The sequence below is a fragment of the Neohortaea acidophila genome, assembly GCF_010093505.1.
Source record: "Neohortaea acidophila strain CBS 113389 unplaced genomic scaffold BDY17scaffold_13, whole genome shotgun sequence".
NCBI classification, from domain to species: Eukaryota; Fungi; Ascomycota; class Dothideomycetes; order Mycosphaerellales; family Teratosphaeriaceae; genus Neohortaea; species Neohortaea acidophila.
Window position 1 is genome coordinate 396,382 of NW_022985522.1, and position 18,491 is coordinate 414,872.

Sequence of the window (18,491 nt, forward strand, 5' to 3'; positions counted from 1 at the left end):
AGACGGGGAGTTTGGTTGCACTCCGGGAGTCTGATAGATGGGTCTTTTCGCATTTCAGGAGTTGGATTAGACGGGCGAATCTTTCTTGCGTCTTGGGAGTTATTTCTTTGGTCTCATCATTCGCCTTCTTCACTGTACATGTACTCTTCAATGTATCGGCTACTTCGAAACTTCTTCTCCTCACTTCCCCACGCAAAACTTCTCAAATACCACCCCAAGTACCTCCTCCACATCGCCCGCTTCGCCCTTGCCCGTAATCCTCGCCAAGCAATCAGCCGCGGCTCGTAGATGCTCCGCAGCCACCACGATATCAGCGTCTCCGTGGTCTTCAACGCCGCCGTCGACGCTTTCCAACGCCGGATCTACCGCCAACAGAAATGCCTCGAGATGATCGGCACAGTCCACAAGCAGTAAGCGGTGTCGCTCGCTTGCGCCCAGGGAGTCTTGCCACATTGAAGGGTCTTCGGCTGCGCCGGGGACGTCTGGGGTTGTTGGGGATGTCAGGGAGGCGAAGAAGTTGATGAGGCCTTGGAGGAAGGGTTGGATGCCGCTGTTGTTGGATGGCGCAGTGGACTTGGACGAGCGCGGGTTCTCGGCTTCTTTGCAGGAGATGATGTGGATGCGGTCTGCTGTGATTCCAGGTAACGCGCTCATCGTGGTCTGGATGGCTTGTTCGAGTTGTTGAGGGTTGGTGGCCAGGTCAGATTTGTTGATTACGACGACGACGTTGTCTTTGCTTCGGACGAGCTCAGATGCGGTTGAAACCACTTCTGGGTCCAGTCGTAATTGAGCTGCTGCTGCATTTGTCTCGAAACTCAACACGACAATCACGACGTCGCTTTCGGAAGCACGTGCTTTGGTGCGCCTCATTCCTTCTTCCTCGATTTGGCCGATGAGATCCTTAGGTTGAACGTTGCCTGCCCCATGTCCCTGTTGATGCTTTCGCAACCCAGCAGTATCACCCAAGCGGCAGAAGTATCCACCAAGATCCAGACCAACCTCAATCACATCTCTCGTAGTCCCTGCCTCCTGACTCACAATGGCCGCCTCTCGCCCAATAACGCAGTTCAACAACGAACTCTTCCCCGCATTCGGCGCTCCAAGCAAAGCAATGCTAATGCCATGTCGCAGCAGCTCGCCCTTCATGGCATTGTGGCTGTGCGCCAACACCATCCGACGCAGCCCCAAAACCTGCTCGGAGACAGAAGCGCACAACTCCGCGGGACTTTCGTCAAAATGCTGGTCCTCGCTGAAATCGATTAGAGCCTCCAACTCCCCTCTCGCATACAACAGGTGCTGTCTCCAGCCTTCGTATAACTTTGCGAGTCTATCCGTCGTCCCCCGAACCGATAATCGTCGCTGCTGCTCCGTAGTCGCCGAAAGGACATCTCCGAGTGCTTCGACTTGCGTCAAATCGAGCCGGTCGTTCATAAAGGCCCGGCGCGTGAACTCCCCCGGCTCCGCATACCGCGTGCGTTTCGAGGCGGTGGTGCAGCGAGGAATCGCAGCTAGGACTGCTTTCGTGGTCGCTGGGCCGCCGTGGATGTGGAGTTCCAACACGTCTTCGCCCGTGACTGTGCGAGGGGCGGGATAGTTGAAGATGAGCGCATTCGGGTCGAGCACATTCTCGTCGTGCGCGGCATTGAATGGCTCATAAATGGTCCTCAAAGTAGCATATCTCGGCCTGGGAGCCGGTTTCCCTGGACAGAGCGCCTTGTAGATGTCGAGACATGCTGGGCCAGACACTCGCACGATTGCTATGGCTGCTCGTCCGGGCGCTGTGGAAAGAGCGTAGATGGTGGAGTCATCCCCGGTAGACAGCGACGAGTAGAATCTCTGTGTGCTAGAAACTTTCAATTGCCGTAGGGTGTGTGGTGATTCGAGCGCTCGAGGGAGTCTCGGACGGAGGTGTGCATTAGAGCTGAGAAGCCTGCAATGCCTCGATGCTCGACCTTGCGCTGTTGCACGCCATACACTCGCGGCAACCGCTCTCATTGATGGGCGCTCCGCACGTCTGGGATCATGGTGCAATCAACGAAGGAAAGGCAATTGAACAGCTCGTCCAACTGCTGCATCCGCTGGAAGTCCACGCTCGCCAAGACGGCGTTCTGCCTCAGGCAAACTTTCACCAATCGTTGAAGCGCTGGGCTTCACACTCGAACGACAACAGTAATTTAGGGGTTGGTAGGTGTTCGTCAAAGTACATAATTCATGGATCAATATCGCACATGTCCGCCCATCGTCAATGAATCGGCAACTTCACAAACTCCCATCCTTCCTGGAGATCATCAATTCGCATCAGGAGACCATTCACGACCCTAGCAATCTCTCGATCCGACACACTCCTCTTCTACCGCCGATTCAGCCAAGATCGTTTCAATTTGATCCCCCGATGCGCAGGTAGTCACCAGGCATACCGCTCATCATCACTGACGTCCGCGCCCTCACGCCAGTCTTCGTCGCCACTGGGCTCGCTGTCAAGGAAATTCGCCTCGGTGTACTGATTCTCCCGCGGCCGCTGATTGTCAATGCTAATCTCGACCTTATCGCATAGGCCTTGGATGAAGCTTTCTGGCTGCTTGCGCCAGTCTCCATCGGACTCGTCCTCGGACGACGAGGATGACTCCTCCGCTGCGGTGGATGCGGACTGGCTTTCTGCGACTCGGACGCTGCGGCGGGGTCCTCTGCGGGCTGAGGTGGGTGCGGGCGACTCGACGTCTGAATATGCAGCTGCGTCTGCTGGTACTTTGCGAGGTGTGACTCTGACGTGAGAGAATCTGCGGCTCGCGGAGCCGGGGGTGACTTCTACTCTCTCTGCTTCTCGATCACGGTGCACCGCGTCTCTCCACAACCTAAATTGTCTCAGTGATCCGAGATTGGGGTTGGGCTCTTCTTTCTTGCGGAGATAGACTCTGTGCAAGCGTTCGATCCACTGGTCCCGGAAGCCCGCACGGTCGCGCCAGGGAATATTGATGTGCGCATGTATAACCGGATGTCGCAGGTCCGGCAGATCTTTCGCGCCCTCCACCAAGGAGCGGAACAAGTTTTGAGCGGCCTCTGCCTCCCATTTCTGGAGGTGAATGAGCTCGAGATGGCGTAGTGTGGATGGCCAAGTGGGGACCTGATCGTCGGTCAGAAGGTGATCGTAGAACGCAATGGCGTCGTTGAAAGTGATGCGCTCGCTGTAATAGGTCAGATCCATCTTGAGGACCTCCAGCCGAGGGCACAGCGCTCTGAGCTGTTGGAGAAAGGCAAGACTCAGGGCTGCATTATGATTGAGGACGAGCTCGCGAAGCTGCGAGCCACCCGTGGCGAGGTAGTTGAGTAGTAGCTCGCTCGTAACCTCGAGGCAATTACTCAACTCCAGTCGCTGGAGATTGTTTGGAATATGCTCCAGAAAATCTTCCATGACGATGTCGCATGAGATGAGCGTCAGATCTTTCAAGTGTTGCAGTGTCGAAATTGTCGTTGCTAATGCGTGCGGTCTGGCAGAAGCATCGTCCGGGGGTTCCGAGGCGCTGTTTTTGAAATCGAACCCACAAACCACGAGACGCTCCAGGTATTCGAAAGACTTGCTCAGATGAACCTGAGTCATCCAGCTGTACATGTTCGAGAGATCATTTGTCATTTGGATGGGAACCATGTCTCTTGTCCAGCGGAAACTTCTGAGTCTTGAGCCTGCCGCGTCCAACGATTGAACAAACTCGACCGGGTACTCCCAGCGCTGGCACTTATACTGAAGTCGGTACGGTGGACTATCGATCGGATGTACAATTTCCAAGTGTTGCAAGCGCGGAAGCTCTTCCAGTAGACCAGATATCTGGAATGGCCTTTTGTTGTGTGCAACGTATACGAGGCGTGTGATGTCGAGGATCACGCTCTTGATTCGGTACTTGTAGCTCATGTAGAGCGAGTCCTGTGGCGCCTTGACCAGATCTAGCAGGTTGTGCGGCTGCAGACTCGTGTGGAGGAGAGGCGACTCGTAGTAAGCCTCTAGTGCTGGTACTGCAAAGGCTCGACATGTCCGCGCAGCTCGTATGAGCCACGTAGCGTTGGCCTTCGCCGTCGTAGTTTGTTCCTGCATAGGCTGCGATGCGAAGATGAAGATGTTGCGCAGCACTTCAGCAGGCAAGCCTGTCCAATCCGGGATCTTTCCATCACTAGGCCCGGTGAACTTCCGTCCAACATCCTCTTTGCTCTTGTCGCCTGCCGCCGAGCCTCCATTTCCCCTCCTCTTCTTCATCCACCCCAGCGGCCGCGGTTTGAACCGATCTTTCCGCTTTGTGGCGGCGCGAGTCTCGGGTTTCGCCCGGCGGGAGGTCTTGCGTCGCTTTCTCGAGCGCTGTGGCTGAGAGGGGCCTGCAGCAGCCTCTGCTTCTGGTTGGTACTCGTGCTCACTGTCACCGTCCCCTTCATCAAAGTCGTCGGAATCGGGTTCGTGGTAGATGGAGCGTTTGCGCTCGGCACGCTGTCGAGCGGACCGACGCTTGACGCTCGACATGCTGGCCGTCGTTGGGGGATGGAAGACGGTGAGAGTCCAGGGTGGAAAGTTGCCTGGAGGATGGGCGATTTCACCCAAAGTTCACCTGAAGTTCACATGCTGCACTTTCATGCAGGGCTGACTCAAATTGCGGGTGAAGGTGCAGGCAGCCAGCCAGTGACGTCGTATGATCGGCACGAGCCGACACCACGAAAGCTTAAACGCTCGGTCGTGAGTTTGAGCCGCTGTTTAAGACGCAAGGCTGTCACTATGACCGCTTCCAAAACGAGGGCTTTTGATATATATCGATGTAGCTTTGGGAGACACTCTTGCCCAAAGGTACACTCCATACTTGTGAGTTTATAGTCCTCTCAAGGCCTCAGGCCCGCAGTGCCACACCAACTCCCTTTGTCCACTTGTGCGTACCAGGTGATTGCCGCAGTGACAATCATGGCTTACGTCCCCAAGCTGCATGGAAACCCTGATGTGTTCCGCGTTCAATAATGGACATATGTTCACGTATCGTTTGCCGCCCCATTTCCGCCTCGTCCGCCGTTTTGTTCGGTGCTGCCACCTTGTCGTACGTGAGATCGATTATTGGCAAACAATGCTTGAGACTATACTCGCCGATCAGGTCCGTCTCTGGATGGCCGGGCCATTTCCCATACATCCATCGGTAGAACCGCGACTCCACGTCGACGAAACCAGCGTCCTTTAAGTAGCCCTCCAGCTTTCGCCCAACGTCCATTTCGAGACCGACTTTCCTGGCGCCAGCAAAAATATCTTTGTGCCAGGTCCAATCCTCGTCGATCCGCTGTCGGTCATGGTCGTAGAAGATGGCCTCTAATTCTTGCAGCTCCACCCATCCGCCAGGCTTCACCAATTCCTTTGCTTGTGCAATGTACCCTCGCCAGTCCGTCATCCCGCATGTCAGCAGGCGAGAATAGAGGTGATCGAAGGAATTGGGGGCGAACGCGGGCGAATCTGGATCTTGTACCAGTTTGAAGATGTCGCCCTGGACAAATGTGACGCGGCCATTGCGATGGGTCTGTGGCACCTCGGAAAGATCGACACCAATCACGTCTTTGGCGTTGGGATATGCCGCGGCAAGGTAGGCAGTCATGACGCCCGTCCCACAGCCGACTTCGAGGATCCGTTCCGGATGCACCAGTGGTGCGTGGAAGGGCTGATCGTGCATCATTCGATTAAGCGCACGGGACTGGAGATCCAGGCGCTCGTGCTCGGGAGCACTTTGCGGTAGGATCAGCGTGCTGTGCGAATCTCGCAATTCTTCTCTCACTCACTCATTAGGTAGCAGATAGGCGGAGTCAGTTGTATGGAACCCTCTTCCTTGCGTCGAGGCCATCTTGTGCTCGGGATAAATGGCAATGCCTCACAAACGATGAGCGAGGCAACAGTGTGCTGGAAGAGATGAGAGAAGCACTTGAACAGAAGACAAGGAGAGATGAAGGTCGAAGGTATTCATAGATACCTTCTAGTCTTAACTGGCTGGACTGGGTTGTCGATGCGCTAACGGTAGATCACGCCGAGTGCTTACGTATCTTCTGACCCGGAGCCTGCTCGTTGAAATCGATTTAGTTGTCAACGCACGGCGGTGGATTGCCCCGATTTAGCCATTTGCTGACAGCTTGGGCCCCACGGAGGCCGAAGATCCCCGGAGAGTGAAGCGTAGCTCAACGCCGCGGTACACAGGTACTCTCTTCGTTGTCTCGCGAATGCTTGCCTTTGGTGGATTGTTGAAGATGGTTGCGGGGCACTGCAGCAAAGAGATTCGCAATATGAATTGTAGCTTTGACGTGAGCGGGCTACTTCGTCAGCAAAACTGCGTTGGGCTGATGTGGAGTGACCCATTACGACCACGCCGCGTGGGAGTCTGCTCTCACGGATTAAAATTAATGCTTGACTCCAATGTTTGCATTCCAGGCCAAGAGCGAGGTGTTGCAATGCCTCAATGCGCTCGCGTGCAGATAAACGAAGAATTTTGACACTCGTGATTCAACATGTGTCCCATGACTTTATTGGCTGAATCATCAAGCGAGAGGTCTCCACCTCGCGTTCCCAGCTTTTCACGGTCGGCCACCCTGAGGCAGTACCTGCGTGCTCCGTACCCGCCTCTCTGCACGTCACTTGCATCTCGCAGCTACCCTGTTCCCCCGACCAGATCAGCCCGACGAACCACCTCTACCTTTCACGGGATGTTGAGCGCTGACATCACTTGACGTGCTCGTCTCCGCCGCGTGCACCACCCTCCCCGGACCACGCTGCGCGGTGCCCGAGTGCCCGTGCGCGTGCACCCTGCCGACGGCTCGAGTCGACTCGCGACACCTCACCTCTCACGTGCCTGCAGCCATGCAGGACGTCACAACGTCAGCCCCAGCAGCCATGGGGCATGCGCCTTCCCTCTCTCCAACCCTACACGCTGCGAAGCCGAGCATCGAGCCTGTGGGCAAACCAGCCAACGCCCTAACGCCACCCACAAGCGAGGAGCTGAACAACCCCGAACCGGGGAAAGAGTTGGATGAATCCGACTTGAGTGAACTTGACCTGAGCGATGACGACGATGGGGAGGAAATTGAGCCCGATCATTACTGGGACGATGGCAAGATCCCCGTCTTCAAACCCACCATGGATCAGTTCCGCAGTTTCAAGAAGTTCATCGAGAAGATTGACAAGTATGGAATGAAGTCGGGCATTGTCAAGGTCATCCCGCCTCCAGAATGGTAAGCGACGAGATACCGAGACAGAACACACCTCGAAAGACACTAACGTGATCTGGTGACAGGCGCCAGGACCTCCCCAAGCTGGACGAATACGTGAAGCGCATCAAGATCAAAAACCCCATCACTCAAGAATTCAATGGCACTCAGGGCATATACACCCAGCAGAATGTGGAGAAGCAGAGATCATACAACCTCCCCGAATGGAAGGCTCTCACCCAAGAGTCGCAGTATCAGCATCCAGCGAGACGAGGAGAGCGGAGAAGGAACCAGGCGCAAGTTGTGCGAGGTGGTGGTAGTGTGCGAGCCCGGCAAAGCACGGCTGCTGCTCCCGACTCGGAAGATGGTGCCACGCCGAAACGCAAGCCCGGACGTCCCAAGCGCAACACCGGTCCGGCTCCAGAACCCGACTCTGAGGGCGAAGCGAAAGGGAGGAGAAGCAGTAGCCGAGCACAAGCTACACCTGCACCTTCAACTCCCACCGTGAAACCAGCCGAGAAGAAGCCGAAGGGAAAGCCTGGGCGTCCTGCAGGCTCCAAGAATGGAACGGGCGCTGGCCAGACGAAATCAGTCACTTCAAGACGATTGAACAACACCGCCGAAGCGGCCGAATACATCGACGAGAAAGCTTTCCACGATTTCGAGTATGGCCTTGACGACTTGGACGAATTCACGCCTGAGCGTTGCGCAGAGCTCGAGACGCACTACTGGAAAAGCTTGGGCTTCAACCAACCCATGTACGCAGCCGACATGCCGGGCTCACTTTTCGATGACTCCGTCACCAGCTGGAACGTGGCCAAGCTGGAGAACCTTCTCGATGTGCTCGGTACGAAAGTGCCTGGCGTCAACACTGCATACCTATACATGGGCATGTGGAAGGCAACGTTCGCCTGGCATCTCGAGGACGTGGATCTCTACAGTATCAATTACATTCACTTTGGCGCCCCGAAACAGTGGTACAGCATCTCCCAAGAGGACGCTCGGAAGTTCGAGAAGGCCATGAAGGCTGTCTGGCCAGTGGATGCAAAGAACTGTGACCAATTCCTCCGCCACAAAACCTACTTGATCTCGCCGGATGTGTTGCAAAAGCAGTATGGCGTCAAAGTCAACAAGCTTGTCCACTACGAAGGCGAGTTCGTCATCACCTTTCCCTACGGGTATCACTCCGGATACAACGTCGGATACAACTGCGCCGAGTCTGTCAACTTTGCAACCGAGTCATGGCTGGAGTACGGACGGATCGCTCGCAAGTGCAACTGCGAAAGCGACAACGTGTGGGTCGATGTTTTTGAGATCGAGCGCAAGTTGCGCGGCGAGCCAACGCCAGAGTATATCGAAGAGACGGATGACGATTCTGACCTTGATGGCGAAGACGGCAACCTTCCAACCCCACCAGCTAGTGTCAAGGGCAAACCGTCAAAGAAGCGCAAGCGTGGCAAGCAGGAAGAACCGAAAAAGAAGAAGAAGATCCGGATCAGAGTCCGCATTCCAACACGGGAACCATGCGTCATGTGTCCGAACGACAATCCTTGGGAGCCTCTCATCTCCACCGACAATGGCAAAAAGGTTCATCGGTCTTGCGCTTTGTTCACTCCGGAGACCTGGATCGTCAAGGACGACAATACTGGCGCAGAGATGGTGTGCGGCGTCACGACTATCGATCGTGCTCGCTTGGACCTGAAGTGCAATTACTGCCGTTCCAAACGAGGCGCATGCTTCCAGTGCTCTTCGCGCAAATGTACGCGTGCATTCCATGCAACCTGTGCTTTGGCTGCCGGAGTGCAAATCGACGCTGGAATGGTGCCAACCTTCGGTGAAGATGGAACCGAGTACTTCGAAGAAGGCTACGATTTTAGGTGCAAGTTCCACCGACCGAAGCAGGCCAAGAACTTGACGACAGAGATGCTGGAGAGTGGCGCTCCCAGCAAGAGGATCGCAGCGTATGGAAAGGAGGTGAAAGTCAACGATGTTGTGCAAGCGCAGATGGTCGGTGGGGACGTGTTTGCAGGTCTCGTGATTGAGAATCGCGTCGGCGAGATGAGTTTGCTGGTGGATGTCTTGCCCGATGGGTATGTTGTCGCGAACGCCACAAGTGTTGAAATCCTACTGATGATTTAAACAGAGATCGACTCGAGGTGGAGTACAAGTATCTATTGGTACTGGATCCAGAAGACTCGCAACGACCCAAACCCTCTGCAAGCGCTCTGCCTATGCCAGAGGGGATGAACAAGAAGGCCGTCTCCATCAACAATCGTCAGGACGGTGTACCGATCCAAGACGAACCCTTCCACAACAATCCCGACTACAAATGGCACGACTTCTACAACCACCACACACCGCCTCCGGGCTACCTCAATGTGCAATTCCAGGCGCCAATGAAGTTGGAAGTGAACATCGACAAACCGGATCAACTCTACTTCTACCTTGGAGAGGCGTCCACGGAGGCAAAGTGCTTCTTCTCTGACAAACCTGGCAGCAAGGAGATTGTTGCCAAGGCGAACTTTATGGACCGCATGCAACCAAAGGCTCCATCCCAGCCCTTCCGACCAAGCGGATATGGTCAGTTGCCCAAATTGACGCCCAAAAGCGCTGCCGCCCCTCAACCGATCCGATCCCACAAGCCATATATCTACAAACCCCGAACGCCTCTGGAGCCGCGTGGATTCATGTACCAGGTCGATCGCCAGGCTCTTGCGAACCAGCGCAGTTTCCTTGCAGAAAGTGTGCCCGCCCGCGGCTCTGCACCGTCCTCTCTTCAGCAAATGACGAACGCCTTCCAGCTCCCACGGTATGGTTTCGAAGGTGCTGGTGCTGGATCGCCACCTGGAAGTTCATCCGGCCCACTCCGAGCCTTTCCCACCGAGCAATACTACTCCATGAAGATGCTGCCTGCAGCCTATCCTGGCCAGCATTCGGGCTTCACCCAGGCCGCTCGCCGAGAGTCGCAAGGTGCGCAAACGATGACGAAGCCTGATCTTGGCTACACCCCGAACTATCAATCCATCAGAGAACAGCAGGCGCAGATGAAGCAAAGCCAAGCTGGGGCATCGATGACGAATGGGGCGAGTGCATCTGGCTTGGCCATGCCACCAAACCCTTACGAACATCACGGAAGTCGACCATCGTCATCTTTAGACTCCTCGTATCAATCGCCCTACGCAACGCCGTTGATGCCGGGCACTACACAGGCGCGTTCATCGACAACGAAAGAAGGTCCGCCAACCGATGAAGAGTATCTCGCGAATCTCCGGCGGTACCCCTACCTGCTCAAGAGTTATTGCAGGAAGCCAAAGGTCTATGAGTCGCCATATCCACTTGGCGGCGGCTTTAATAGTGCCTACCTCTCCTCCCATTCCCATGAAAGGAACACAGAGCCACCAAAGTCCAGCCACGTACACACCCCACATGGTTCCATCGGCTCTTTGGCAGAAGCAGAGAAGTTGAGCGGACAACAGTGGACACCGCCTTCGCAAGTATGGGATCGCGTGGGCCTAGCGAAGAACCCAACTCCGCCGCTAGGCACACACCAAAACATGCCTCCCCAGCACCAGCAGCCTCGCTATCCGCAACCCACGTATTCAACTGCGCAAGAATTCCAGCGCCAGATTCAAGTCATGCCCAGCACCGCTAGTCGCGACGGCGCGCAAGCCCGCATGCTCCGCGACCAGGGCTATGTGCCTCACCAGCAGCAACAGCAGCAGCAACCGCAGCCGCCTGCCCATTGGTACGGCCCGCATCACCACCAGCAGCAGCTTCAGCACCAACAGCGTAGCAACTCTTTCGGACACCAGGGGTACGATACTGCGCGCATGGAGCAGTATGGTCCTCAGGGAAGCCCCAAGGCTCCGACGCCTAGTCCGCTGTCGGAGAACCCTACGCCTGGACAGACGCCGGGAGGTGCGAGGTCATGGGAGCCGTTGCCGAGGATGGAGATGTTTCCTAACGCGCCGCGGGCATCGGCGGATGGTTATGAATCGCCGGCGATGTGAGTGGTGGGGTTTGACGGTGTGTGAGACGAATCATGAGTTGAGAGATTCTGTGGCTGAAGGAAGAGGCTTTTGGAGTGCAGCGAGCAACGATTATGATGGGAGGAAGCGTTCCAACGTTGCTAACGTTTGCTGACGAAGGAGGGAGGTATCTTGGTGCGGTGGTTACGCTTCATGCTGAATATATGTGACTATACCACTCACTCAAGCAGGTAGCAGGAACAACGTTCTACACAAACCGTTCTGATCTTGTCTTCTCTTCTTCCCACTCATCGTCGTCCAATCAGTCCTCAGTGAAATCACGCTCGCTACCGGGCCAGGCTGCAATGCGAAAATGTTCGCTTACCGTACACCGTCCGAGGAGCTGAAACATTAGTCAGCCTAGCCATTGTCGTTGCCTACCCTCCCGTCGATGTCAGGTTGCCTAAAGTTTGCCATCAACTACTCTTCAGCTGAAGAACCATGCTTCACGCCGACGACCGCGTGTCGCAAGCCTGGCAGGTTGTAGATCCTACGCACGTCAAATCACTCTCATGCTCTCAAACGGTGGATTATGACAATCCCCCTGTTACGCCGGCGAGCCAAACATGCCAAAGTACGGACGGGATGCCGCACTTGTCGCGACCGACACGTGAAGTGTGACGAGCAACGGCCGACGTGCAAGCGCTGCGAGGACGCCGGAAAAGCCTGCGCTGGCTACGATGCGGCCCAAGTATGCCCTCCAAAACCCCAATTGGCCCGCCAAAACCCGACCTTGCGCAGTTTGGCCAGCTTCGCTTGCCCCCTGACGAGTCGAGAGAAGCATGCCGTCGACTTTTTCCGACTTCGTGCTATCCACCAGATGCCAGGCAGCTCCTGGCTGCTTGCATGGGACCGTCTTGTTCTCCCACTGTTCCAGACTGAGCCCGCCGTTCTGCACGCCGCCGCGGCTTTGGCATCGCTGCAACGAGGCCTGATTCCACTCTCCCCTGCCTTCGATGGCGTCGATCAGGCAGAGGATCTTCGATTCGCGCTCGAACAATACAACCGAACAATCTCCTCCCTGGGCGCGAATATCGAGCTTCTAGAGAAGCAGCGCTCAGCCAGCGCTGCAGAAGCTGTCCTCGTGGTGTCACTACTCCTGTTCGCCTTTGAGCTTCTGCATGGAAACGAATCCCGTGCCAGCATACATCTCCGCGGTGGCATGAAGGTCCTGATGCAACAACTCCAGTCAACTCCACGGACGAATGAGGGCGCCTCTGAAGGAGGTGAGGTGGTGTTACGTGCTGAACCGCGATCGCTAATGGACCTCTTGACTCATGGCTTTGTCCGACTGGATGCCGACTTGTCTCTACTTGCCGGCCAGAGTCCTACTCTTTACCCCACCGTTAATGGACAAATACCGTCGGCTTTCTCCTCATTACGAGAAGCTGCCGTGCATCTCGACGCCATCGAACGAGACGTAGGAGACACCTGGTGCGAGATGTTCAAGCTTGCCGAGGAATACGTCTACCAGTCCTATGAGAACGCAGAAACTGTAAACGAGGAGATACTGGAGCTGCTCATTATCGCGAAATCTCGCACAATACCACTTGATTCGGCGCCCGAGGTCGAGCGGAAAACGGAAAAGATCACAGCCACCTTGACGCAATGGATGTTCGCGTTCGCGGCGCTCCCTATAGCCGGCGAGAAGAGGCTGGAGCGGATCCTCGTGGAAGCGCAGTTCTTCTGCCTTTGGATGACTGCTGGTACATGGCAAGACGAGGACGAGCAGCCGACCGACCGCTTCCTTGACCAATGCAAGCACATGCTAGACTCCATCGCGTTGTACGTGAAGCGTCACCAGGCATTTATTGCCGAATCTGGGTCGGAAACCCCGGAAACAACCGCACAAACCCAACCTGCATTTGCTGTTGGTACTGCTCTTGGTCCGGCGCTGAGGGTCATCATTGAACGCTGTCGGGACTCGCTCCTTCGACGGCAGGCCATAAGTCTTTTGCGGGGTATGAACATGCGCGGCGTACACGATGCAGAATTTCTAGCCTCATTCTACGAGGCGCTTGTGGATCTGGAAGAGAGCCAGGCCAGAGACATGCTTGGCCAACCGGCTCACGCCCTATTTCAATGCCACCACATCCCTTCAGCAGCACGGATTTTGGAGAGTCGCATTGGGAACCCTGAGCTGTATGACGATTTCTACCACCGGCCATATGGGCACATGCTGTACATCACCTTGGATGCTGAGGGTGAAGCTCAAGCACACTCTCAAGTCTTCTTCGTCCCAAGACCTGGATCCCCTGCGAGCGTAAATACAGTTCTTCCTGGACATGGTTTCCCGGAAGTGTCTACTCTGGCACCAACTGCCCCATCGCCCTCCAAAAGTCACACCTGAATCCCCGCCCGCCTTCCCAAGTATACGCATTGACAAGCGTTATATTGTTCAGATCGCCCGGCAAGCCACAGGTTTCCAAGTGTTCCAAAGCATGTCGGTGGACGCCGCAAGTTGCATTCAAGTCGATCATGTATGGCTGGTAATTGGTGTACGGTGGCCAGTTACTCGCCGGGTTCGAAGCATTTGTCATGGCGCCAGGCGTGACGCCGTTCGCGATCTGGTTCGATATTGAGGGGTTGGAGTCGATGATGAAGTTTCCGATGATCTTCCGAAAGGCCGTTGTGAGGTCTTGTGAGTAGACCATGGGTCCTTCGCGCGCAAGATATGCATTGGTGTCGTCGCCATGCAAGGATGGTAGAACGGAGAACTGGTATTTGTATGAGTTGCCACCTGCAGCATTCTGAGAATACGCTTGTGCCATCCACAGAGCGGGACAATCGAATGTGATCTCGGCATAGATGTTGTCGGCACGCTGCAGCTGTCCAGTCTCTACGTTGGACTGGTTGATGGCCGTCGGTCCGCTAATGCCATTCGTTGCGAAAAGAGGCGCCTTTGGATTCACCGATGCATTCGTGCTGGGGTAGTACTCCAGGACCCTTGCAATGTCATTGTTGGTGAAGAGGGGGAACGTGAGTTTGAGCCAGGCAACAAGCTCTTCCTCGGTATCAATGTTGCCGGAGAATCCTGTACCTATTTTGCCACGAGCATGAAGATCAGCAATCATTCCGAGACACTTCTTCGTTTGCGACCTGGCTTACCTTCGTTCGCATTGTTGCCAATCAACAGATTCACGCCGTTCACTTGATTTCGCAGGAGTTGGCGACTGGGCAGATCCTGGACGAAAGTGCCATCCGTGACAGGCAAGAATGCCCTGTGCAAGCGTTATTAACGGCCATGGAGGGCAATTCTTTTACAACCCACCATTGCCCATACACGGTCAACTGCGACACGGTCGCACTGGCGTTCATCAATACCCGCGACTCAGCATTCTGCAAACACTCAAAGATCGGCGTCGTCTTCGGAGCTCCATACGGCTCCATGGAGTAGCATCCCGCGTGTGCTGCGAACGCATAGTATGTCTGCGAAGGTAGCCAGTCCTTGTAGCCCCACTGCATGGGAAGATAAGGGCTCGCAGCGATGCTGTTCTGGAAGAGTTGCGTACCCAGCGAGCCGCCGTAAGCCATGCCTTGCAGCATGACCGAGCCGCCGCCCGCCGACTCGCCGAAAATCGTCACGCGTCTGGGGTCGCCGTTGAACAGGTGGATGTATTTCTGCACCCACTGGAGGGCCAGATGCTGGTCGAGCAGGCCGGCATTGACGACTCCTTTGCGGTAGACTTCGTCCGAGTTGAGGAAGCCGAATGCGCCGAGCTGGCGGACAGGATCAGCGCGATGCTGCATTGTGTAGCGCGGGGATCAATCGAAACATACCCTGTATTGAATGACAACAGCAATGAACTGGTTGCCATTGGTATTGATCAGTGGCTGAAAGCCATCGGTGCCATCTCCCTCGCCATAACCACCGCCCTAAAACGAGGAAAAGTCAGACAATCGGCAGCACGAGGACTCGCAAAGCTGAAGACCGACGTGGATGGAGAAAACGACCGGCAGCGGAGAAGCACTCGTCGCATTGCTGGGCACGTAGACATTCAAGAACAAGCAATCCTCCGACGCTCCCGCCTGACTTTGCGCCAGGATCGGCAGGCCATTGGCTTCAGGGCTCTGGGGGCAGCTCGGTGGGAAACGCGTGGCGGAGATGATGCTGTTCCGATTGACGACCGGCTCGCGTGGAGCTTGCCATCGCAGCTTTCCGATAGGCGCTTGAGCGTAACGGATTCTGGCGCGAAGTCAATCAATGAGTGTGTGCGTGGAGCATATCAGGCTTTTTGCCACTCACCCTTTCCACACATTGATAGCATGGGGTGCGTCGGAGTATCCGTGATAGATACTATAGCCCAGATCGACTTGTAAGGAAGAAGTCGTCGTGTTTGAGTAAGGAGGACTCTGAGTTGTCCGAATAGACGCCGCTGCGGTTGTCAGCGCAGCAACAGCGGCAGTGAGAAGAGCGAGGAAGAGCATGTTTGAGGGATTGATACGAGGCAGGCGGGGACTACTACCAAACCGCGCCGGGGATGTTTAAATACGGCGTCTGCCATTGTTGTAGACGGCATCATTAAAACTCGCTAGGCAGATGTTGCGAGGCTGTGGTTCAATGGGCCGATCGGTACGAGAGTACCCAGGCAGCAAGTAAAGGAACCATCCGGCCAACCTTAATGGAGGCCAACCATTCCAACCATTCCGCCTTGGGCAGACTCACTCGCCCATCAGAGTTCCTGCTCGTACAGACTGGCCAATGGCGTGGCGCGGCCTAGGCAGAAACCGTTGCAACGCGGATGCAAGGCTGGATCGTGCGGCCGTTCCCCGACGTCGTATCCTTTTCAATTTCCCTTGCCTCGTAAAGGCGCTTCTCACAGCCTCACCAAGCCCGATCGCGCTTGAGTGCTATAAAGATCAGCCATTGTCTCCGCCCGTACCGCATCCTTCATGATGCTCATCTTGTCCGTTTCGTACCTTCTTCACAGTGTCCAGTCCGCTTGATTTCCAACCCGCACAAATGCGGCTCCCCACGCTCAGCCTTTGTTGGTGCATTGGGCTCCTCACGGCCGTGCATGCCTACACCGTGCCGTCTAACCTTGCCTCATTCTACAGCAAGCTCGCGGCGCAAGAACAGTGCAACCACACGCTCAAAAGCGGCTTCGGGAATGGCGACACTGATTATCCGAGTGAGTTGCACACACCCTCTAGCATCTGCCGATGAGCGTCGATCGCTAAGGACCAATCCTCCGCCAGACGACTGGTCGTATTGCGAAACGGACAACATGCTGTACATCCACCACAACGGCGGCGGCCTGGCCTCGATGGCGATCGATGTCGATGGCAAGCGGCCGAAAGGGGACAATCCGCAGGACTCCCAGGATGGCACGGCTTTTGAGGGCATCTTGAAGAGGTACAACGTCTCTGGAGTGACGGACTTGGACCCCTACATCCATCCTTACGTGGTATTCGGCAACCAGGGGACGAAGAAGGGATATACTACCTTCCACCCCCGCATGTACGACATTCAGCCCTTGAGCGTGATGGCCGTGGTGTGCGCGGACAAGTTGGTACGTGCGGGATTGGAAACGGAGGTCTTACTTCCCGTCAACCTTCTGACGCGCATCCGCGCAAATAGATCTTCGGGATTTGGGGCGACACCAACGGCGACGACGACTGGCCCTCCATCGACAGCGTCGGCGAAGCCTCGCAAGCGGTGGGATCCGCGTGCTTCGGCAACGCCGTCAATGCCAGCTACGGGCACGCCCGCGACGACGTGCTGTTCCTCGCCTTCAAGGGCGCGGAGGCCGTCCCTGGGCCCCGCGGGGCTCGATGGGCCGCGACTTCCTACGAAGAGTTTGAGACGAGCATTGCGGGACTTGGGAATCGGCTGCTGGCTCAGGCTGGGTTGGCGGGGAGCGGCAACGGGACTGCGAGTCCGACTGCACCTCCAGCTGAGACTCCTACGGGCGGCGGCGGATCTTCTTCGGCGGCACCGACTACACCACCAACTCGAACTCCTTCAGGCGGCGCATCTGCGACTCCGGCTGCTTCACCAGCCCAAACTCGTACAGGCGGCGCATCGTGCAATGGATATAGTGCAGCAGCGATGTTTGCTTTGCTGGCGGCTTTGCTCTGTATCGTGTAGCAAGAGGGTGAACGGATGTAGCATCGGCGTGTATGAATACCAGTCTACTGATCGAGTCAAGTGTCCAATAGGGTCGTAATTTTCGTTACTACAGACACCTCCGCTAGCGTCCGCCTCTTCCACCCAATCACGCACACCTCGCAATCGCGACTTCACACGTTCTTCTCCGCCTCGCGTCCATTGGAAGGCTGCCAAGGGTGGGGCTGCCTGACGGGTTTGTTCGTTCGCCACCGCGGGTTGGATCTGAATCAAGAGACACTCGGGACCCGCGGGATCGTCTGCATGCGGTGGCTGAGCGGCTCAGCCAAGAACGCGTGGATGTAGACGACATTGATTCACATGCTTCTGAAGGGAACTATATTCCTTTCGCTTCCTGTCATTCGTGCCTACCTACTTTCCCTGCGACCATTCCAATCTCATCAATCGCATTTGCCACCACCATCTCACCTGCTTACTCGTAATCATACTATCCAAAGCGCCACCACCCCAGAAACCAATCCCGTCATCGTTTCCAACCCAGTTGCCAGACAGCCAATCCCCCAGACCAACCCCCCACACATACCACAATGGAACCCCGAAAACCCTCCACCGAAACCGACAGACGCCACCTCCTCGCCTCCTCAGCATCAAGCATCGCCCCCTCCGACTCCGTCTCCGTGATAACCGCAAGGCACGGCGACAACGACGGCGACGCCACACCACGCGCCCGCTCCCCCGCCCGCTCAATCGCCACAACCACCAAAACCAGCACCTCGCAACCCTACCGCGGCTTCCCCTCCGAAGAAGCCTACCTCGCCGCCCTGCGGGCCTGGGCGGACGGGCAGAAGTTCACGTCGTTTGACACGAGCTTGATTGGATTCTACGGCGAGCGGACGGCGGAGGAGATTGCGAGTCAGCCGCGGCCGGAGTTTGGGCTGCGGAAGAAGTGGAGGGCGCGTAGGGAGAGGAAGAATTCTGAAGCGCAGGCGCAGGGCGTTGGGGTTGGGCAGACGACGGTGGAGCAGAGGCGCGGGACGGTGGGGTGATGTTTCTGTAGAGAGGGGTGATAGGGTAACGACTTGATGACTGGTGGACGGCGCTTTTGTTGAAACATACGGGATGAGATTGTATTGCATTGAAGACATCTGCGGGGTATAAGTATCGCAATCACAATGTACATGCACGCTCTGCAGCTG

At 56.0% G+C, this 18,491-nt stretch overlaps 8 protein-coding genes across 8 annotated transcripts; 4 read left to right on the forward strand and 4 right to left on the reverse strand.

Moving 5' to 3' along the window:
* Positions 1 to 180: 180 nt before the first annotated feature.
* On the reverse strand, positions 181 to 1,995 carry BDY17DRAFT_319372 (small GTP-binding protein; the record flags this gene model as incomplete). The annotated part of the gene is made up of 2 exons (XM_033736270.1): positions 181 to 1,836; positions 1,975 to 1,995. 2 exons carry the CDS (start codon positions 1,993 to 1,995, stop codon positions 181 to 183), a joined length of 1,677 nt encoding a protein of 558 aa, XP_033585299.1.
* Positions 1,996 to 2,127: 132 nt separating this feature from the next.
* Positions 2,128 to 4,598, reverse strand: BDY17DRAFT_305746 (uncharacterized protein). The gene has a single exon (XM_033734905.1). It carries the CDS (start codon positions 4,499 to 4,501, stop codon positions 2,405 to 2,407), a length of 2,097 nt encoding a protein of 698 aa, XP_033585300.1. The 5' UTR covers positions 4,502 to 4,598; the 3' UTR covers positions 2,128 to 2,404.
* A 330-nt stretch (positions 4,599 to 4,928) lies between these two features.
* Positions 4,929 to 5,846, reverse strand: BDY17DRAFT_328252 (S-adenosyl-L-methionine-dependent methyltransferase; the record flags this gene model as incomplete). Its single annotated transcript, XM_033737816.1, has 2 exons — positions 4,929 to 5,730; positions 5,785 to 5,846. 2 exons carry the CDS (start codon positions 5,844 to 5,846, stop codon positions 4,929 to 4,931), a joined length of 864 nt encoding a protein of 287 aa, XP_033585301.1.
* A 757-nt stretch (positions 5,847 to 6,603) lies between these two features.
* BDY17DRAFT_349761 (uncharacterized protein) lies at positions 6,604 to 11,450 on the forward strand. Its single transcript, XM_033738174.1, has 3 exons — positions 6,604 to 7,221; positions 7,284 to 9,287; positions 9,341 to 11,450. Exons 1-3 carry the CDS (start codon positions 6,851 to 6,853, stop codon positions 11,205 to 11,207), a joined length of 4,242 nt encoding a protein of 1,413 aa, XP_033585302.1. The 5' UTR covers positions 6,604 to 6,850; the 3' UTR covers positions 11,208 to 11,450.
* A 189-nt stretch (positions 11,451 to 11,639) lies between these two features.
* On the forward strand, positions 11,640 to 13,668 carry BDY17DRAFT_58405 (uncharacterized protein). Its single transcript, XM_033738526.1, has one exon. It carries the CDS (start codon positions 11,758 to 11,760, stop codon positions 13,573 to 13,575), a length of 1,818 nt encoding a protein of 605 aa, XP_033585303.1. The 5' UTR covers positions 11,640 to 11,757; the 3' UTR covers positions 13,576 to 13,668.
* BDY17DRAFT_319375 (carboxylesterase type B) lies at positions 13,529 to 15,653 on the reverse strand (the record flags this gene model as incomplete). Its single annotated transcript, XM_033736271.1, has 6 exons — positions 13,529 to 14,265; positions 14,334 to 14,446; positions 14,497 to 14,945; positions 15,006 to 15,101; positions 15,180 to 15,411; positions 15,472 to 15,653. 6 exons carry the CDS (start codon positions 15,651 to 15,653, stop codon positions 13,529 to 13,531), a joined length of 1,809 nt encoding a protein of 602 aa, XP_033585304.1.
* A 535-nt stretch (positions 15,654 to 16,188) lies between these two features.
* On the forward strand, positions 16,189 to 17,126 carry BDY17DRAFT_314003 (glycoside hydrolase family 75 protein; the record flags this gene model as incomplete). Its single annotated transcript, XM_033735780.1, has 4 exons — positions 16,189 to 16,357; positions 16,380 to 16,738; positions 16,807 to 17,075; positions 17,123 to 17,126. 4 exons carry the CDS (start codon positions 16,189 to 16,191, stop codon positions 17,124 to 17,126), a joined length of 801 nt encoding a protein of 266 aa, XP_033585305.1.
* A 419-nt stretch (positions 17,127 to 17,545) lies between these two features.
* On the forward strand, positions 17,546 to 18,469 carry BDY17DRAFT_305756 (uncharacterized protein). The gene has a single exon (XM_033734906.1). It carries the CDS (start codon positions 17,883 to 17,885, stop codon positions 18,339 to 18,341), a length of 459 nt encoding a protein of 152 aa, XP_033585306.1. The 5' UTR covers positions 17,546 to 17,882; the 3' UTR covers positions 18,342 to 18,469.
* The last annotated feature ends 22 nt before the right edge of the window (positions 18,470 to 18,491 follow it).